Source organism: Callorhinus ursinus, unplaced genomic scaffold, assembly GCF_003265705.2.
Source record: "Callorhinus ursinus isolate GAN/ISIS: 27379988/994484 unplaced genomic scaffold, GSC_fseal_2.0 scaffold19, whole genome shotgun sequence".
NCBI classification, from domain to species: Eukaryota; Metazoa; Chordata; class Mammalia; order Carnivora; family Otariidae; genus Callorhinus; species Callorhinus ursinus.
Window position 1 is genome coordinate 21,226,958 of NW_027397081.1, and position 16,745 is coordinate 21,243,702.

At 50.0% G+C, this 16,745-nt stretch overlaps 1 protein-coding gene across 4 annotated transcripts in view; it reads right to left on the bottom strand.

Annotated features, from left to right (window-relative positions):
* Positions 1–8,169: 8,169 nt before the first annotated feature.
* FEZ1 (fasciculation and elongation protein zeta 1) overlaps positions 8,170–16,745 on the bottom strand; it is a 44,005-nt gene continuing 35,429 nt past the window's right edge. For 3 of the 4 annotated variants that reach the window (XM_025893957.2, XM_025893956.2, XM_073903933.1), the window contains 5 exons: positions 15,987–16,067; positions 14,790–14,865; positions 10,931–10,996; positions 8,971–9,061; positions 8,170–8,513 (listed from right to left, as the gene is read on the bottom strand). In XM_025893957.2, coding sequence (XP_025749742.1) covers positions 8,426–8,513; positions 8,971–9,061; positions 10,931–10,996; positions 14,790–14,865; positions 15,987–16,067 — 402 coding nt within the window. In that variant the 3' untranslated portion in view covers positions 8,170–8,425. The remainder of the gene's footprint in view (positions 8,514–8,970; positions 9,062–10,930; positions 10,997–14,789; positions 14,866–15,986; positions 16,068–16,745) is intronic. The other variant, XM_025893958.2, reaches the window with a different exon arrangement.

Consider the following 16,745-nt stretch of genomic DNA (forward strand, 5'->3'; position numbering starts at 1 on the left):
CCTTGAACACGGCCAGATGAGGGCAATGGTTCTGTCACACTCACTCGTTCACCCGACGTGTATTTACTGAGCACCGACTCTGTCTCAGGCAGCTCCCGATACAGAGGATACAACTGGGATCAACAAAGACAAATTTCTTGCCTTCAGGGAGTTTACACATCCTAGGAAAACACTGAGACTGATTGTGTGTTGGTAACATCCTCCTAATGGTTAAAATATGACCTCATCCTGGTCCAGTGAGCTCAAACGTGATCGTTCAGAGTTGCAAACAAGACTCTCAGGTCCGATGTGGCATTCGGATCAAATACAGCTCCCAGATATGTTTTGTTTGGACCCAATATTGTTTCTAAAAATTTTTGTGCCAACATCTAAAAGATAGAGAACTGCAACTCAGGACCTATATTCCTACACAGCCACAGCAGGGTGTAATCAAATCATTGCTACCCCTTATGATGTGCTCTCCATGCTGTCATGACATTGGCCATCCATGTGGTCTCCCCAACATTGACAATGAGTGCCACTTGCCACGTTCAGGTCAGGTCATCACTGCTTGGTTGGCTCATTGGTTAATAATGCTCCCCGCTCCCTTTTATTTTTTTCCTTTTTTTATTTTTTGACTTTCCTTCCAGTATCTGCATTCTTGCTTTTAAGAAAGGAACTATTTCTCCATACCCACTGCTCCATCAAGTGTGATAAAACAAAACAGTCCAAGAGGCTCTGCCTTTGAAAAAAAAAAAAAAATCCGAGAGAACGTGTCTGTGGAAGAGAAGATATTCCTACCTTTCATTGCAAAGTATGCCTGTGTCCCTCATCAGGCATCTTCACTCTTGTCACCTGCCTACCTGGCCTCTACAGGCAAACATTAACCCTGGGGCATATAACCTGCCAGGGTTGCTTGTTATATGCAGATTCGATCCCGTGACCAACTTTTTCCCAGACTCCAAGGCGAGATGCCTAAGGATTTTGAGAAACACTACTCTCAGAAAATAGCTTTTGGAGCACCTGTGTGGCTCAGTCGTTTAAGCGGCGGACCCTCAATTTTGGCTCAGGTCATGATCTCAGGGTCGTGAGATCCAGCCCTGCCATGGGCTCTGTGCTGGGTGTGGAGCCTGTTTAAGATTCTTTCTCTCCCTCCCTCTGCCTCTTCCTTCCCCCGGCCCCCCGCCCTCTCCTCTCAAAAAAAGAAAAGAAATAGTTTTATGTTGCCTTTTAGAAATTACTTGTTTATAGCTGCTCCCTTAACTTCCTTTCGCTATATAGACTGCAACCCCATTTTTCAGCCAGTGAGATTCGCAGGTGTCTACTAGGTACCTGGCATCATACAGGGGAGAGAGGGCAATTCAACTTTGCAGAGCCTCACGGGCAAGGGATCATGGAGGACTGGCAGAGAGAATGCCGATCGATCGTGTCATACTCTGTGCATTTCCACTCTGACATCTTATTTCCATCCCACAGATAAGGCAGATCTTATTATACCACTTTCAAGTGTACATATCTTATAGTTTTATATTTCTCAGCCTTTCCTGGGCCAATCTCATTTAGCCCCCTTGCAAATTAAATGCATCTCATTAAAGTGAACCCATTTAGGACAATGCCCTTCAGGTGTGTGCATCTTTGTACATCTTTCATTTTAAGACAAGTGTTTGATTTATTTTTCATCTCATTACACTCTTTAAAATTATGTGCATCTCATTACACTCAGCGCGGTGAGACGACTTATTTCAGGTGTAGACATTACACCCAGTATTATCAGGCAAGAATATTTTTTTTCATTTCATTACAAGCCTTACAATTTATGTACATCTCATTACAATCAGCCATTTAAGACAATTCCCTTCAGTTGTGTATATCTCATTATACCTTTTCATTTTCAGATTTTTATTTCATGTTATTACACCCAAGCATTAGTCAGAGAACTCACGTCAGGTGTGCATATCTCACATCCACCTGTTATTTTGTGAATTTCAGGGTGGTGGTTTCTCCCGTAGCATTGCAAACTTTTCATTACACGGAACTCATTTAAGGCTGGCTCCGCCTCCCCGTGGGCCTCCCATGCTCCTTTGCAGGGAGAGGAAGAGCCCTGGGTTCTCCAGGATTTGGTCAAGACTCTGCTAAGAGCTCCCCTTCAGACACACATGGACCATCTAAGTTAACTTCCTCACTTGCACATTGAGGGGTTAGAGGAGATGGTCGCTAAGCTCCCCTCAGTTGATGCTCCATGAAACTAGTCCTGCGGATGATAACGTGGGTCCCCACCTTCTCCTGGGGGGGGGCGGGGAATGCTCCGCTCTCTGGACAGCCCCCCACCCCTGCTGGAGAAGCTGGGATTGACATCACCGTCCAGGCTTCCAGCAGCCAGGGGGCTTCACGCTTCTGCTGACCTTCTGACGGGGTCTCACTGTGTATCCACTCGGGGTCACGTTTTGGAAGGAGATGGAATAAGTTTGGCTCTCGTGCTGGAATCTCCCAGCACCTCGGGGCCCGCAGCATCCTTGCCTCTGGTGCAGCCCCACCCAGGAGCTCTGGGCCCGGAACACCTAGAATTGCTGGGCGGCCATCTGGAGCTGCAAGCTCCCAAGTTCTGTTCTCCGCTAAATCAGAGTCTCCCGGGCTCGGACCAAGGTAGGTGCACTGTAGACAGCACCCCAGCGATTCTGAACCCCTGCCTCACCCAGGCCCGATTTCAGAAAAGGGTCCGAGGTAGCCGGTGCCCTGAGCAGAAAATGCCTGATGCTCTGAGTATTGCCCCTCCCAGGGGTGTTTGTCCACAGCAGGGATCCAAGCCGAGAGGCAAAAAAAAATCGTTTCTTAGCCCGGAGAGGGTCAGGAAACCCAACCTGCTCGACCCATATAGGAACACACACACCGTATATTGTCATCTGCCTTTACCGCCCACCCCCAGCCTTCCGGGAGCCCCATGCCTCCCAGGCAGAAAGGCTACATTGTACACAGAGCCACTCAATCCCTCTGCCTTCCACCAGGTTCCCAGATCTGCCTTCCGGAGACAGCCCAAAGAAGCAGAACCTCTCCAGACTGGTTAAATGTGGTCTTCAAGGCTTAGTGAATATGTGGGGAGCAGCATTTTAGGACACCTGCAATGCCTTTCTCGAATCTCTTGAACTAGTCCTCACGTTCCCACCTGTCTGGCCTAATCATAAGGCACATGAGGTTCTCTGGGTCTGGGGTGGTCTGTGTGTTTCCTCTTCTGTCTCTCTACTTGCCTCCTTAGCAGTGAAAATAGAATCTTTTCGCTAAGTGCAAAAATACATGGGACTTTGCACCCTCCCTCCTGCACCACTCCCCTTGAATGAACCTGCTGAGAAATCAGAATATGACCCGGCTCCTGCCTCTTTGCTTTGTCTCCTTGTCCAGGGGTGCCCGGAGGCCACAGGCTGTGGAACCAGCAGGTGCCAGTACTCACTGGGCCACCAGAAAGCAGGATTTAGTGAGGACAGAGGGTAGGGGGTAAGGCTGAGTTTAGGGGAATAGCCCACTCCTTCTCTTGTCTTGTTTTCAGCTCCTCTGAGCCTACGGGATTGAAAACATGATCAGGTCCCCAACAATAGAAAGGCCACAGCGCCCAGCCCTTTCTCTATGTTCCTTGAAGCTTACTAGTAAAAAGTACAATTTACTGAGCGTTTAGCATATATGCAAGACACTGTATTCAGAATAACCCTGGGAGAATTACTGATCTTAGTATTCCCATTTTTAAAATGAGGAAACTGGGGCTCAGAGAAATTATTGTCTCAAAAATTATTTAGCTAACATGGGGGCGCCGGGTGGTGCAGTCAGTTGAGCGTCTGACCCTTGGTTTCGGCTCCGATCACGATCCCGGGCTCGTGGGATCAAGCCCCACTTTGGGCTCCATGCTCAGTGTGGAGTCCGCTTCTCTCCCTCTGTCTCTGCCCCTCCCCCTGCTCTCGCTCCTGCTGTCTTTCTCTTTCAAATAAATAAATAAATCTTTTTTAAAAATTATTTGGCTAAAACATAGTAGAGCTGGGATTTGAACCGAAGGCCAAAACCCATGCTCCTCCTATGAGGTGATTTGTCCCCCTAAGCCCCAGCATGACCAGAGCTGGCCTTCGGGGTCAGAGGCAAGGGCCCTCCTCTTCCCTGCAATCTCAGAGGTGCCTGCATCCTTGCACCTTTCTTCGCTTCTCTCCTCTAAGCACCCCACATGCAACAGCATTCAAAGATGTGGCATCCAAACCTTAGCCTGCTTCCCCCAACCCAGCAGAGCACCTACCCCAGAGCCCACCAGCTCCTCACTGGAGCGACTACATCTGGGGGAGGTGCAGGGGATGGGGTGGGGGCAGGGACCGGACCTCTGCACACTTTTCTAGGAGCTGTGCTTCGGAAAGGGGGCCCCCAGAGCTCATCTTAGAGAAGAGGCTGCCGTTGACCATCCACAAACTGGGATAAAGAAGTGGACAACAGCAAGGCCGATTGGCCAGTGGCTGACGGCTGCTTGGATGTGTTATAGAGACCGCAGAGTGGGGTCGGGAACCACTGAGGCCCGGCGATCTGTCCATGATGACAGCTGACATCCAAGCCTCCTCTCCTACCCGTGAGGTGACTCCTTCCCTCCCATCCAGAGGACAAGGCTAGGCTCTTGGGCTCTTAGGCTTGACTGCCGAGAGTAAGGGCAAAACCAGGTTGGAAGGGAGATGGCAGAGAATGTGTCCCCAGACAGAGTGGACGGGCCGGCAGCCCAGGGGCACTGTCAGGCGGGGCAACCCTCCACAGGGAGAACACCAGCGTGACGCTGTTGGGGGGCGGGTAGAAATGCTCCAGACTGGAACCCAGACCCCCGCTCTTCCGCTAACTTGCTTTTGCGGTCCTGCCATGCACTTTGCTGCCGTCAGGCAGGTTGTAGGGTGGAAGAGAGAATGAGGAGGGGGACACTAGCGTAGGGGCAAGAGACAGAGGGAGGGAGGGAGAGAGGAACTAGATGTGCATGTGTCTCTGGGGTTTTTCAGACAAAGCTATTATCAAAATGCCAACCAGCTCCTGCCTGGCCAATTTGCATATTCCATGCTGTGCTCTTTGAAGCAGGATGAATATGCATGAGGGCTTGGGCGGGGTGTGGAGCTGCTGGGCTGTGGGCTAAGGTGGCTCATTGTTCTTTTAAAAAGAAAGGCATTGATAGGAAGCCAAGGCACCTTTCTGGTCAGCAGAGGGGCCTCTGCTTCCCGACCCTTCGCGAGGGAGGAGAGCGAAGCTGAGGCTCAGACAGAAGGCCTGGAGACTACCCTCTCATCCTCTCGAGGAAATAAATAATCAGGCGCCATCAAGAACGCAAGTCTCTTCTCCAAGAGCAGCATTTAATTACTCTGCCCTCCACGCATGCTAATCACGGAGGCTGGCTCAGTGATGGGACTTCCCTCTCCCCATTTTGTGCTCCTGCTGCAAGGCAGGCTGGGCGCCCCGGGGTTCCTCCCTGCTCTTGGCCTTTGGTGAGACCCCCGAAGCCGCGGTGCCTGGGTGAGGTGGGAGGCGGGACACCGCAGGTGCTTGGAGCAGGCACGGAATGACTGGGTGCTCATCAGAACCTGATTTATGGTTCCTCCTGAGACACCTGCAGGATGCACCTCCTCACTGACCAACCACACCTCTTCTTCCCTAGCCACCAGCTAGATAAAGTCATCCTCCAGACCGTCCAGCAGGCACGAAAAAGCTCTCTTTAATTTTTCAAAGCCAATTTATCCCACAAACGTTGGGGCCACAACACTCTTCCCTGTTAGCTTTTCCTGCTGAGTTATCACACCTGTTTCCCTCCTGAAAGAGAGAGGAGGCCAGGGAATGTTTGGAAAACAGCTTGTCCCCACGTGGTTGTTTGTTTCAACCCCACATAAACGAAGGCTCGTGTCTGGCTCTACCGTGGAGTTTCCTTACCCGGACTTGATCACGTGACACTTGGCAAAAGCCACACTTGGAGCCTTTAACACATCCCTCAAAGTCCACCTGCTACCTACTGAGGAGGCTGCCCGCAGACTCGGGCCCCGCCAGTACCCTTGCTGTGTGCGGCCAGCCGAGACCGGACTTGCGTTTGGCCGCGAGGGCCGCCCGCAGCCGGAAGCGTCAGTCCACCTTGGGGCGCCTCCCCCGCGCTTCTGTAACCGGAAGGATGAGCAGAGGGGAATGCTGCGGGCGGGGAATCGCATTCACCTGAGCACCGCACTTCGCACTCAGGTTCAGCCTCCACGCAAAGCTTCTCCGAACCTTAACGCAAATACCGATTGCCTGGAGAGCTTGTTAAAATGCAGATTCTGATGTGGAAGGTCTGGGCCGGGGCGTTTCTCACAGCTCCCCACGCTGAGGAGCAAGGATAGAGGGAAGGACCATGCACAGCCATGACAATCGGACCTAACATTCCCCGCTAAGACTGCTGATGGGGACAAAAGGCGAGACAAGCGGAACCACTGTCCCCACCTTTGCCCGCTCACCTCCTCTAACGTGAATGTATTCCTGACACTTGAGATTTATTTTTAACTGCCAGCAACTTTGATTAGCTTGTCTCTGCTGCCTCAGACACCTGCTGGCAGGATACACTGGGGGAAGGAGTGGCTGACCCAGATCTGACAAATGCAAGGCAGGAAGAAAAGCTCTGGAGGATTCTCTGCTTCCCTTTTGCTGAGACGGGTGAAAAACCCCACAGCCGGCAAATGACCTGGTGCCCCCAGTGACCCTTTGCATCCTTAACCACAGTGCCAATGAATGCAGAACTGAAGTCATCTCCTTCTGTCAAAGCACTGGGACTCGTCAGTGTTGGCCCCTAAGGATCTGCATGGGTGCCTGTGGTTGCTTCGATTCTCCCACAGCAGCCAGGGCTCTACCCGCGTAGACATTCTGCTCCAGGTGGATGCCTGAGCTAGACCTGCAGGCACCGGGCAGCTTCCCTGGAGGACTAGGGCCCCCTCACCCCAAGCTAAGATGGCTCCTGCTCGGCAGCCCTGCTCCCAGAAAAGCAGAGGCCCAAGAAGTGAGAGGCAAGGCACCAGGGATGCCTTCTACTGTCACCCACGTTGACCCACAGCCTCCTGTGGAGCTGCCGGTGTGACAAAGTATGGCTTTCTGTTTGGCACGTTCGGTTAAAGCAAATGCCATACAAAGAGCGAGTGCAAGGGGTCAGTCTGACTCTACCCCTTCTGAACATCGCTGCTGGCTGCTCTCCTCTCCGTAAAACCTGGGCGACACCATTGCCTCCTCCCCTCTGGGACACTCAGTTATGACCTGATAGGGTCAGCAGCAGGCACATGGCAAGGGCTCCATAAAGGTTTTTGTTTGAAGATGGGGCTGTGGAGGGGCGCCTGGGTGGCTCAGTCGGTTAAGCGTCTGCCTCCAGCTCAGATCATGATCACAGGGTCCTGGGATCGGGCCCCGCATCGGGCTCCCTGCTCAGTGGGGAGCCTGCTTCTCCCTCTGCCTTTCCCCTTGCTCCTTCTCTCTCTCTCTGTCAAATAAATAAATAAAATCTTAAAAAAAAAAAAGATGGGGTTGTGGGAATTCATGGGGCTCTTGTCATTCAAGCCAGAAGATGGAAGCCAAGGGAGTTCCGAGCTCTGGCTGTGGTGAAATCAAGGCAGCATCCAGGTGTGAGGACAACAGTCACCTGCTGGTCCCAGGAGCAGCAAAGCACCCAGGAGTCGGACCTCTGGGGCTGCAGGAAGGGCAGGGGAGGGCGCGCACGGCCACAGGACACCATTCCCCGAGGTCACTGGGGCGCTGGGGCAACGGCCGCGATCCCCCAAGCTGGGCTTGCTAGCAGAGCTGACTCCCTCCAGCCCCCGAGCCTCCGGGTCCCCGCAGAGGGTCTGGCAAGGACCAGTGTGGCCATCTCAGCAGGAGGCACGGGCTGCGCCTTGAGACTCACTGCTAACTTCCCCGTCCCCCGCTGGCCTGACACCCCCTGTCAGTAGTTCCTAGAACATATTGCGCAGCCCCCTTTACAGCTGCCAAGCAGCGAGATCTTGGGGGTCTGTGGATGGCCTGCTCTTTCTGACTGTACCCCATGCAGCACCCCCATGGCCCACGGCGGGGGGGGGCCCACACTCGGGTCCCTCCATGCCCGGCCATCTGCCATAGGCCCCGGGACGTCTCGCAAAGGCAGCTCCGCAGCCTTTCTCTCTCCAGGTATGACAGACCACACTCCGGGGCACATGAAGAATATTAATTAAATGAAGGTTTATTTCAAAATTAGTCTTAGAGGGTAAGCTGTTTTCGAGGGCTGGAGCCAGGCTACATCGTGAGCGGTGAGAGCGCCTGCCTTCCCCCCGGCGGAGGCGCCTCACCAGCCCTGCCCCTCGGTCATGCATCCAATGATCACTAGGACTAGAAGCCAACAGCAAAGGACCCCGCGCGCTTGCTCATGTTTAATCCAGGTTAAGCTATACACGTTTAAATACACATCGGAGGTTACGTGGTGTCATGCAGTCCCTGGGATGTAATGACTCTTGCTCTGTGACCTCCGTGGCAAGGCTGCCCCCGAGGGCAAGGTTAGGTGGGGCAGAGCACTGCAAAGAGAAGGCGAGAGGAGAGAGGTCAAAGCACCGCGTGGGTCAGGACCTGCCAGCCCAGGGGGGCCCCGGCCGAGAGGCGGTCCTGTCCCGAGCAGAGAGCCGCCCTCCAGGACCCAGGGAATAACTGCAGTCACATGTCTTCCTTCCGGAAGAAGGAAGAGACAATGGGAGGTAGCCTGTCTGGAGCACTGATTAGGTCTCGGATGCCTGTCTGCCTGGGTTCAAACCCTAGATCTGGCCTGTGCTAATTCTACGACCTTGGGGAAATCGCTCCACCTCTCTGCGCTCGCTCCTCCGTGTGTGCAGTAGACGGTGCCTCTGCCTACCCCACAGGGTTGTTCAGAAGCAAATAGAAAGTGCTCAGTAAATGTTAACTAGTTTTATGAATTCACTGACATTTCCGTGGATCACGGTGGGGAAAGGGGTCCAGCCCTCGGGCTCCCAGACTTACCGATCCCATTTCCACAGACCTCCTTTGAGAAATTGGCTTTGAAAGCCTTTAAGAGGCAGAAGTTCTTCCCTATGTTCAGCCTGAAGTCCTCCTGCAGAAATTTAAGACTAATCTTTCTGATCCTTATGGAAACAATACCACCCAGAGGTTCTTAACCGAGATCCACAAGCCTACTGGAACCATACCCAACGTCGTGTGTGCATGTGGGGCAAAGCTGAATGAAATCAAGAATCCAGACAACGGATGACCATCAGTGAATATTGTTACGGCCTGAATGTCCGGGGCACCCCACCAAATTCCCATGTGCAGCTGTATTTGGAGATGGATCCTCTAAGGAGGTGAGGTTAAATGAGTCATAGGATGGGGCTCTGCTCTGATAGGATTAGTGTCCTTATAAGAGGAGACACCAAAGAGCCCTAGCATTCTCTCCCTTCACGTGCACACAGGAGAGGGAGGCCACGTGAGGGCACAGCAAGAGGGTGGCTGTCTACAAGCCAAGAAGAGAGCCCTTGCTAGGAACTGGATTTGCTGGCATCTTGATCATGGACTTCTAGCCTCTGAAACTGTGAGAAAATACCTTTCTGTTGTTGAAGCCCCTCCCCTCCCCGCCCCTCCCCGCCCCCCCCATTTTGTTGTAGCAGCCTGAGCAGACTAATACAGATATTAACATCACAAAAAGAAAGACAACCAGAGAATGTGTGTCTCTTAATGGAAGTTTAGCACCACTGACCGCGTAATGCTTATCAAAAGATTTGAGAGTGAGTCTGATCCAGCCTCTAGCTCTGCCAGCTAACAGGAAATACAAAAAATGGAAGAACATATTAAATTAAACCATGGGGACACAACCGACTGGCAGAAGCCAAAACAAGGAAATTCTATGGGGCAAACAACCTGGTTTCTCCAAGAAATAAATTTCAAGGAATGAGAGGAAAGGAAAGAGAATATATATATATATATATATATAAAGAGATTTAGGAGACATATTATCCAATTGCAATGTACGGGCTTTCACTGGATCTTGATTCAAACAGACTGAGAAAATGTAACAGGGAAATGTGAACCCTGATTGGATAGTCAAAGATATTGAGACATTTATATTGCGGTTAGGTTTTTTTGTAAAGAGTCCTTATGTTTTAGAAATGTACACTGAGGGGCGCCTGGGTGGCTCAGCTGTTGGGTGTCTGCCTTCGGCTCAGGTCATGGTCCCAGGGTCCTGGGATCCAGCCCTGCACTGGGCTCCCTGCTCGGCGGGAAGCCTGCTTCTCCCTCTGCCACTCCCCCTGCTTGTGTTCCTGCTCTCGCTGTGTCTCTCTCTGTCAAATAAATAAATAAAATCTTTAAAAAAAAACAAAAGAAAAGAAATGTACACTGAAATACTTATAGATTAAGAAGACTGATGGTTGGGATTTGCTTCAAAATAATATGGAGGGGAGAAACTAGGTAGGGGTGTAAGTGAACAGTGATCAGCCATGAATCAGTGGTCGCTGAAGCAGGATGAGTACATGAGAGTTCACTATTCCGGTCACTCGACCCATATATGTTAACAGTTTCCTTAATAAAAGATAAAACAAAAGTCAGGAAAGGATGTAGCTAGGCATGACTTCAAGCAGCTGAGACTAGTACACGTAGCCTGGGGCTCTGGTTTTTCCCCACGAAATAGCCTGAACTCTCCAGAACTTTCACAATCTGGTTCTGCTGCTCTAATGTGGTGGCGCTCTGGTGACTCTGGGATGAAGGAATCTCCTTCTCCCGCCTCCTGGCAACATGCAAGGACAAAACCCCATTCCTGTGAGGGCCTCACAATTGCCCACGGGCGGCCCCTGGCCCTGTGTGCCCTGTGCAGTCTGGGTGGAAGGATGCTCCGGGAAGGCTGAGGAGCAGAGCGGGCTCCCCCCGCGGCAGGCCTGGGGGAGGGGACCCCAGGAAGCCGCGCTCCAGGGGTCCCGGGGGCTGCTCTCACCTTTTAAAATGTAGTCCGTTAGCAAAGTGGGCACCTTCTCATTATCCTCCTTCATGGCAAAGAGAACTAGGGAAGGAGAGAGAGAGAGAGGGAGATGAGCCGAGATGCCAGCAGGGCATAAAGCTCACTTCTAGGCAGACAACCCACCGACCCAAGAGTGAGAAATGATTCAATGAAACGAGACATTCACTGGGTATGGAGCAAACGTCTAGCAGCTTCTGTCAAGCATCAACATTCCACATGCTGATGGAGTAGAATACATCCAAAAAGTCAGAGTGGCCTGCTGGTGACTTTATTTTCTTTTATATTTTACTTTTTTTTTTTTGCTCATCTATAATCTCCACATTATTTCCTAAGTATCTATTTTTAATAAGCATGAAAAGAAATAAAGCAATTTAAAAAAGAATCAGCTTTCAGATGCAATATAAATTAAGAATAACAATCATCACATTATTGAATCACCAATAAAAGTCTTTAAGGACATTCTATTCATGTAAGCAGATATTGGAAACATTTCTGTAATTATTATAATCATAAATTATTATTGCTATTTATCAATAACAAATGAACTTATTTTAACAAATAATTTATTTTCTATTTATGCCCACTATAGTGCTAGAATTTGTGGAAATGCAGAAGAATTATGGACCCTCAAGGAGCTCATAGACTTTTCATTGAGACACTTCATGATTTACACACATATAAGGCAAACAAGAGGGAAGTTACAAAAGTGTAAAGGCTTTTTTTATAGAAGTTTTGAAAATAGTTTTTTCTGTTATTAAACGAGGTAGCGCTTTCTCATATTCATAATTCATATTGTGGAAGTCAGCTTTGTAGAAAATCTTTTAAGAATGTTGTTGGACTTTGTTTACAATATCATAAAATGAGGGGAGGAGAGAGTGCACCGATAATATTCTTCATCACAGATCCCTTAAATAAACCATGGTGTATCTATCCCATGTAGTCTTACAGAGCTCTATGAAAAACAAGAAACAGATCCATGGGTACAAGACATATTTACCGGTGAAGCAAGAAGGCTGCAGAACATTATGGATTAACTTCTAAATTAATAAATAAATGCTAATATTCATAGAAAAAATCTGCAAGAATGTGCATGAAAGTGTTAAGACTGGTTATCTCTGGATGCAAAACCACAGGGGATGCTCCTTTCTACATCCTATTTCTGCAGGGTCTGGCCTTCTTTTTTTTTTTTTAAGATTTTATTTATTTATTTGACAGAGAGATATGTGATATTGTATTGACAGAGAGATATTTAAGATATTGTAAACAGCAAGAGAGGGAACACAAGCAGGGGGAGTGGGAGAGGGAGAAGCAGGCTTCCCGCCGAGCAGGGAGCCTGATGCTGGGCTCATCCCAGAATCCCGGGATCATGACCTGAGCCGAAGGCAACGGCTTAACAACTGAGCCACCCAGGCGCCCCGGGTCTGGCCTTCTTCAATGAGTACGTTTTGCTTTTCTGCGAGCAGGGAAAGCAGTAAAGGTCAGCCAACACCAGTCACCAGGAGGAGGCAGCCTCGACAATATGGGGATGGATCTCCATCCGTTTCCATGGCCTTGCTCTCCATTGTTGACCCTGCCTTGCTTCAGGTCAGGGTCACGAAACTTGACTCCAAAAATGGGGAGTGGGTGATGGATGGAACCTGGGGGTGGCATGAGTCAGTGGCCAGGTCCAGAGGAAAGAAAGAGCCTGAAACTGGGGCTCTCCAGGTGTTGGTTTCTTTTATTTCTTCTGTAGGTTTTGGATGTGTATTCCTGTCAACCTAACAGGCTGGAAGTACTTTACAACTGAATATGGGCACACAAAATGCTGCACCAAGAAGACAGCTGTGGGCAGCGCCTGGGTGGCTCAGTGGGTTAAGCGTCTGCCTTCGGCTCAGGTCTTGATCCCAACGTCCCCGGGATCGAGCCTCACCTCCAGCTCCTTGCTCAGTGGGGAATCTGTTTCTGCCCCTCCCCCTGCTTGTGCTCTCTCTCTCAAATAAATAAAATCTAAAAAAAAAAAAAGAAGAAGACAGCTGTAAAAATGTAATCCTTGCATTCAGCCAATATGTGTCTAAGTTCATTGCCAAAATCCAAAATGTATAGGAGTTGTCCGGTCCCAAGAGCTGGTCCAGGACATCCTTGGTTCAGGAGTAAAAAGGAGACATTCACAGATCCATATGAGGATTGGTCAAAAAAAAAAAAAGAAAGCTTTTATAACCTGCAGCAGAATTCACATTCAGGGAAGATGGCAGTTTTTTCTCTTAAAAAGAATAAAATATTGGAATGTGGTGTACCCACATGATAGAAGAGAGAGCCATAAAAAGAATGTTAACCAAATGTTAACTGATATGACTAAAATCATAATACAAAATTTTATAGCCAGTATAATCCCAAGTATGTGCAGAAGACATAAAACATTATGGCTGAAAACACCAAAATAGTAACCACAGTGGAGGGGACAATGAATTATTTATTTTCTTTTGTTCACTGTTCTGTATTTCCAAACTATTCTAAATGATGGATACACTCCAATTAAAAATTTTTAAACGAACTTGAAACATGTAAATAAACTCACTGTTTCTTAATTAAAATGAAAGGATTTCGCACTGAATTCCTGAATGGGTATCTGTAATAAATTTATAGCTCTTCCTTTAAAAAAAATGATCGAGTACTTTACATATATCAACCTTCGTAATCTGTCCAAATTATTTTCCAAATGCTTAACTACTTGTGAAAACACAAACACCTATAAATGTCAGTTCGTTGCTGTCTGCTCCCTTGAAAAAAAATCTTAGTGCCTATGTATGCAAATAAAGGAGTTTAAAAGGAGTGAAGAGGAGAGATTCTCAAGGACGCGGTATCCATGGATGTAGGCAGTGTTTCTGTTTACCAGAACCTTCTGCTTTGGTTCCCCAGATTGATAACAATGAAAATGTCTGGTCACTTTTATAGCACCGGGGCCGGGGGGAGGGGGGGCAGCAGGTGTCTGTCTTCCTCAGCTGAACAGAAGAAGCTCCTCTTGCCCTCCCCTGGGGTAGCAAATGGCCCTGCACTAGCCCTAGCCCGCTGCTCAAGCCATTCCCTCAGAGGCGGAGGCAGGGCGCCGATGGGCTGGACAGACCCGGTGACTATGTCACTGGGCGCAGTGCACGGTTGCCAGGGAGATGGACATTCTTGTGATTCACTGAGCCTGCCACCCCATCTCGGCCTCGGATTTTTCTCTTCCTAAAAGAATCAGGCTGACACTGATGGCTAATACTGTGCACCCCCAGCCCTTGGGGGGTTGTTGTGCTTGATGTACGTAAAGAGATTTTGCCTACAAAGGGCTCTTTATCACACACTGGTTTCTCCCATCACTCAGGATGTTTATTAATATTTGACAATAGAGCCAAAGCAGAGGAGAGGGGGCAGTCATTTCCTGGAAAGAAAACTATTCTTTCTGGTCACCCACCCCTGCCACCCAAGAAGCCTTGCTTCTTAAAAATGCAGCCAGCCCCATGGACCAAGCCCCTTGCTGCGGGGCCATAGGTGGGACAGAGCAACCGCAAGTTGCTGCCCAGACAAGGCAGGGAAGGCAAGGCTTTGAGCACTGCTGGGTGAGCCACAGAGAGGGCACCCCCCCCCCACCCCCAACCTCTTTCACCAGCTCATTCCTTCCTGGCAAGACTCTGCCCTTTAAAAGGAACCAGGGAGAAAACAAGACAGCTCTGGGTAACACTGCAGAGCACTTTAGTTTTGCCCCTGCATGGGAGGAAAGTGACGCAGGGATACGGAGCACATCCTGACCCGTCTAACCGCTGCCCCTCACGGGGAGGGAGGGACGGAGCCCATCTCTCTGGGGATGAGAGGAACTCACTGTTTGTCAGCATCTGGAGATCTTCCACTGACGGGGGCAAGGCTTTCTTCTCATAAGGGATGACCGTGTTCAGATACTATGAGATAAACATACAGACATGCCAGGCAGGGCTGGAGACACAAGTGTGGACCCTCCACAGGGGAGACCCGTTGACAATTCGCATGGGGACTGTGATCGTCTCTCCCCAACATGCTCCATCGAAGCTGACACTCTCAGCAACCCCCATGATACTCTGCCCACCACTGCCTCGGGACCCTTTCCCCATCTCTGGCGAAAGTCTCTAAAATAAGTCTTTCCCATACTAGCCCTCCATGCCATCGAATACATTCTTCTGACAATACAAGCTTTTGGACATTTAGGAGTCCTGGTGAGCTTTTTCTCCTTCAGGGTTAGCGCAGAGAACATTTTAAAGGGAGATTATACTTTTGTATCCTTTGCTGTGAAATATGAAATCAAACGGTCTCTCTTTTGTCAAAAATGACAAGGGAGAGAACCTCAACCTTGGTCTCGGACGTTGGGTTTGCTCCCTCTGCTGGATATGAGGTGCTTCTACAACAAGATCATCTTGGCCTGGTGGGGCCCGAGAACAGGGTGCCAGAGAGATCCTGAAGGTTGGGGGGGAGGTTCTCTCGGTCCCCCAATGAGAAGAGCTCCAGCCCAAACGCCAAAAGACTTATATTTTGGTCTTGGTTCTGCCCCTAGCAGTGTGGTCTTGAGAGAAGACCTAATCTCTCCAGATCTTAGTTCTCACCGCTGCAAAATGAGGGGACTGGGTTAGATGTTCCCCAAATCTCTTCGCATGCTGCAGTGCTACAATTCTCACCCTTAGGATTCAGCTACAAAGATGTCCGACGCACGAACACAATTACGTGCGCTTACTCCAAACTTGTCCGTTTATGCACTTGCCCTTTCTATCAGATTATGCACTTCGTGAGAGCAGGGACCAAGACTGACTCATCTTTGCACCTGAGGGCCCGGCAACAGCTCAAACAAAACAAAACAAAACAAAACAAGACAAAAACCAGTTCACCTTGTAAAAGACCTGCCTGTCCCTTCTTAAGAGTGGAAGAAGATGTTAAGACCTCCCTCTGCCCGAGGGCTGGGATAACTCTAGTGAGTCACCACGCCCCGGTCTGCAGGGGAGGCCGGGCTGCAAGAGTCCAGGAGGAAAGCTGGGAGCTGGGGAACTGCTTGTACCTGTTTGTCCGTTCCCGAGGAGCCAAAGGTCTGGCGGATGCCGCTCTGCAGAATGTTGGAAATGCCTTCCATGCTGAAGCGCTGGGGAGAGAGGGGGAGGAGATAGATGCCTTCCATGCTTCCTGCTTCATAGTCATCACTCCCAGGGGACTTGGGTGTCCTCCCTAAGCCACCCAGACCCACCGGCCACCACCCTGCCCCGGATAACACCTGAGCTAAAAAACAGGCCAAAATTTAAGCCTGAGTTTTGCAAGAACCAAGAGTCGGGTCTCAAAGACTCCTATCTTAGTGGTCCCTCGAGGCAATGGGTCCCCCTGCACACCCCCGGTTTCCTCATTTCAGCCTCCGTGTGGACAGAAAGAATAAAGCAGGACCGTACACCTGAGGCAGGTGATGATGCAAGCATCTCACAGAGGAAAACAAAATGTCCGGCCACTGGGGAGAGCAGAGGTAAAGCTGCTCTCCTCATCTGGGAAGCCTTTTCCAAAATGCACAAGCCGAGGCCCAATTCAGGAGGTCTGGGACAGTGCCTCGGCCAAGGTGTTTTGAATAATCTCCTTGGAGGATTCTCCTGAGCTTCCCTGATCAAGAACCACTAGTTTGAAGAATCCTGTCAGTCTACCGCAAGGCGTCAGAATTTTCAATCCCGAAACAACCGCGCCCCGCCCCCGCCCCCGCCATCCTAAAGAGAGCAGTCAGGATGAGTAGCGGGGATGCCGACCCTGAGTCCCGGGGCACAGCGCCCCTCAATGTTAGCCA